This window comes from Emiliania huxleyi, assembly GCF_000372725.1.
Source record: "Emiliania huxleyi CCMP1516 unplaced genomic scaffold EMIHUscaffold_310, whole genome shotgun sequence".
NCBI lineage: Eukaryota > Haptophyta > Isochrysidales > Noelaerhabdaceae > Emiliania > Emiliania huxleyi.
Window position 1 is genome coordinate 77,195 of NW_005199683.1, and position 3,001 is coordinate 80,195.

General features: G+C 64.2%; 1 protein-coding gene across 1 annotated transcript; it reads left to right on the forward strand.

Moving 5' to 3' along the window:
• Nucleotides 1-824: 824 nt before the first annotated feature.
• Nucleotides 825-2,530, forward strand: AMT3 (putative ammonium transporter). The gene is made up of 4 exons (XM_005774464.1): nucleotides 825-999; nucleotides 1,099-1,241; nucleotides 1,336-1,583; nucleotides 1,657-2,530. Exons 1-4 carry the CDS (start codon nucleotides 848-850, stop codon nucleotides 2,272-2,274), a joined length of 1,161 nt encoding a protein of 386 aa, XP_005774521.1. The 5' UTR covers nucleotides 825-847; the 3' UTR covers nucleotides 2,275-2,530.
• Nucleotides 2,531-3,001: the final 471 nt, after the last annotated feature.

Here is a 3,001-nt window from a genome sequence, read left to right on the forward strand (position 1 = left end):
CAGAGGCGCCGGGACCCCGAAATCCCCTCCCACCCTCGGAGGGCCGGACAGAGGCGTCGAGGGGCCACGCTCTTTCCTTCGCATATAGCGGCCACTCTACGGATCGCTGGTCGAGCCACCCGGGGGATGCCCCGCGCGCCTGTGAGCTGTGACCCAGGCGCGAGAAACGAATCTGCGAGGCGTGGCCGCTTATGAGGCCCGATGGGGAGGAGTAGTGGGGCGGACTACGGGGATCGGCCTCTTACACCGCCCTTCCCTGCAGCGAGCCCCTCCAACCCATCTCTCCCACCCACAGCACCCACCCGCCCGCGCGCGCTAGGTCCTGGGTGACGCAGGGGAAAGAAAGAAACCCTGCCGGCGAGCCTGTGTGGCGGGAACTAGCTAGCCTGGGCAGTCAGTCGGAGAAGGCGCAACTCAGTGCACTGACGGTCGGCCGTCAGAAAACACGCCTGCGCGTCACACCAATCCTCGCTACCCAACGCGGCCAAAGGATATCCACGAGAACCTCGAGAACGCCTGCGTGATAGGATCAGAAAGAGAAACGAATGGCGCACAAGCAGACGCCACAGCACACGGGCACGCTGCTTCTGTGTCCCCTCGCGCCTCGTTTCGCCTCGTTATGGGAGACATCGGGGCCGAGTTCGCGGCGTTCAAGAGCGACATGCAGAAAAAGGACCAAGCGCTTGACGCCTTCTACCTGCTCGTGTGTGGAACCTTCGTCTTCTTCATGCAGTGCGGGTTCGCCTTGCTCGAGGCCGGCACAGTGCGCTCGAAAAACACAAAGAACATCCTTCTCAAGAACCTGCTGGACGCCTGCCTCGGTGCCATCATCTGGTGGGCGTGGGGCATGGGCGCCGCGTACGGAGAGAGTGGCGAATCGGATGGGAACGTATTCATTGGCACGGCGCCAGACGGCGGCGGCCCGTTTCTCGCGGCCGGCTGGGCTGAAGTCGGTTTTGACCCGGCCAATGGCAAAGTCCTCGCCCTCTGGTTCTTCCAGTGAGTCCTCCCTGCGCGCCGTCGCCCCAGCCGCCACCGCGCAGAGCCACTCTCCGCCGGCATCGCAGCGGCGGCCCCTGACCGCGCCCCTCGCTCCAGATATGTCTTCGCGGCGACTGCGGCCACCATTGTCTCGGGGGCGGTCTGCGAGCGCGCCACGATCGGCGCCTATATCGCCTACACCTGCTTCATCACGGGCCTCATCTACCCCGTCGTTGTGCACTGGGTCTGGTGCGACAACGGCGGCTGGCTAGTGTGATGCGGATGTGTAGCCACTACACCGAGGAGCGGGAGGGGGCCCGGCGTTCATCATCTAATGCGTTTGTGTGCTTTTAGGCTTCCTCTCGGGCGCCTTCACCCAAGACAAGGACAAGACCGTCCTCGGCGGCTGCCTCGACTTTGCGGGCTCGGGCGTGGTGCACTTGACAGGCGGCGTCGCGGCGCTCTGCGGCGCAATCTTCATCGGGCCTCGCATCGGCCGCTTCGACGACGCCGGCCAGCCTGTGCCGATGCCGGGCCAGTCCACCCCCTTCCAGGTCCTCGGCACCTTCATCCTCTGGATGGGCTGGTACGGCTTCAACCCGGTGCCGCCGCCTGCACCCCGGCCTCGCGCCTCATCCCTCACCCACATGCCCTCACCGATTTTGCCTTCTCCAGGGCTCCACCCTCGGCATCACGCCCGCCGGGTACGGCACCATCATGGCGCGCGCCGCCATGTGCACAACCCTCTCCGCCGCCGTGGGCGGCATCACCGTCGTCGGCTTCGGCCGCATCTTCTCAAAGACGTACGACGTGGGCATGATGTGCAACGGCATCCTCGCCGGCCTCGTCTCCATCACCGCCGGCTGCGCCTGCATGCTCCCGTGGGCCGCCTTCCTCACCGGCTTCATCGGCGCCTTCGTGTACTACGGCGCCTCCAAGCTCATGCTCAAGCTGCAGATCGACGACCCGCTCGACGCCTTCGCGGTGCACGGCGCGTGCGGCTTCTGGGGCGTCCTCGCCGTGGGCGTGTTCGGCCACCCCGACTACGTCAGCTTCGGCTGGAACGGCGAAAACGGGGACGTCGCGGGCGAGGCGCACACCGGCTTCCTGTACGGCGGCAGCACGCTCTTCGCCGCGCAGCTCGTCGCGCTCATCATCGAGTTCGCGTGGGTGGGCTGCACCTCTTCGATCCTCTTCTTCACCCTCAAGATGACAGGCGTGCTCCGCGTCTCGGAGCAAACCGAGCGCAACGGCATGGACCCGAGCAAGCACGGCGGCTCCGCGTACAACTAGTCTACTGACGGTCGCTGCCGGCGAGGGCTGTCTCAAGGGAGACGGAGAATCGCAACTCCTCTCGCCGCGCGTGGGACAGCGTGCCTCGGGATAAGATTCGATCTTCCCGCGGGCAGCCCCGCGTGGCAGAACGCGCATGGGGATGCATGGGTTCGTGGAACGCGGGCACTTCTGGGTAGGGCGGCGGAGAATCGCAACTCCTTTCGATCGCCGCGCGTGGGACAGCGTGCGCCTCGGGATAAGATTCGATCTTCCCGGCGGCCCCGCGCGGCGCCGGCGGGCGCGCATTCGGGGTTTGCGCGTGGCATCACTGCACACTGGCATGGCTCAATAAACAAAAATACAGAAAAACGGACACTCTACAGTCTACTTACTACTTACGTCAGTACTCTAGGAGAGGTCCCCGCCCGACTCCCGTGTGTAAACACTGTATAATATGCCACACACACACACACACACCAATATATGTATGTATTTAGGCATTAGGGAAGGGGGAAGGCGGAAGCGGAAGGCGAATGTTGGACGCAGGGTAAAAAACAAATCCGCGCGCACCTGGCAGTGTGGCAAACCTCCCCAGACCCCCACCTGTGAAGCTGAAGAGCGTGAAGGGGCAAGGGCCTGTGCGACGAGCTGGCATGTTTTGCGAGTATATGGGACAAAAGCGTCGAAAATGTCCCAAAAAGCGTGTCTCGAGTTTGTGGCAGCCCCACAGCTGGCGCGCGCTGCC

Excerpts from the sequence above, each read along its gene's own strand:
- AMT3 (XM_005774464.1), top strand. The coding sequence starts at position 848 with ATGGGCGCCGCGTACGGAGAGAGTGGCGAATCGGATGGGAACGTATTC. Across the intron at positions 1,242-1,335 it reads CTGGGTCTGGTGCGACAACG|GCTTCCTCTCGGGCGCCTTC; the intron begins GCGGCTGGCTAG and ends GTGTGCTTTTAG. Across the intron at positions 1,584-1,656 it reads GCTGGTACGGCTTCAACCCG|GGCTCCACCCTCGGCATCAC; the intron begins GTGCCGCCGCCT and ends TGCCTTCTCCAG.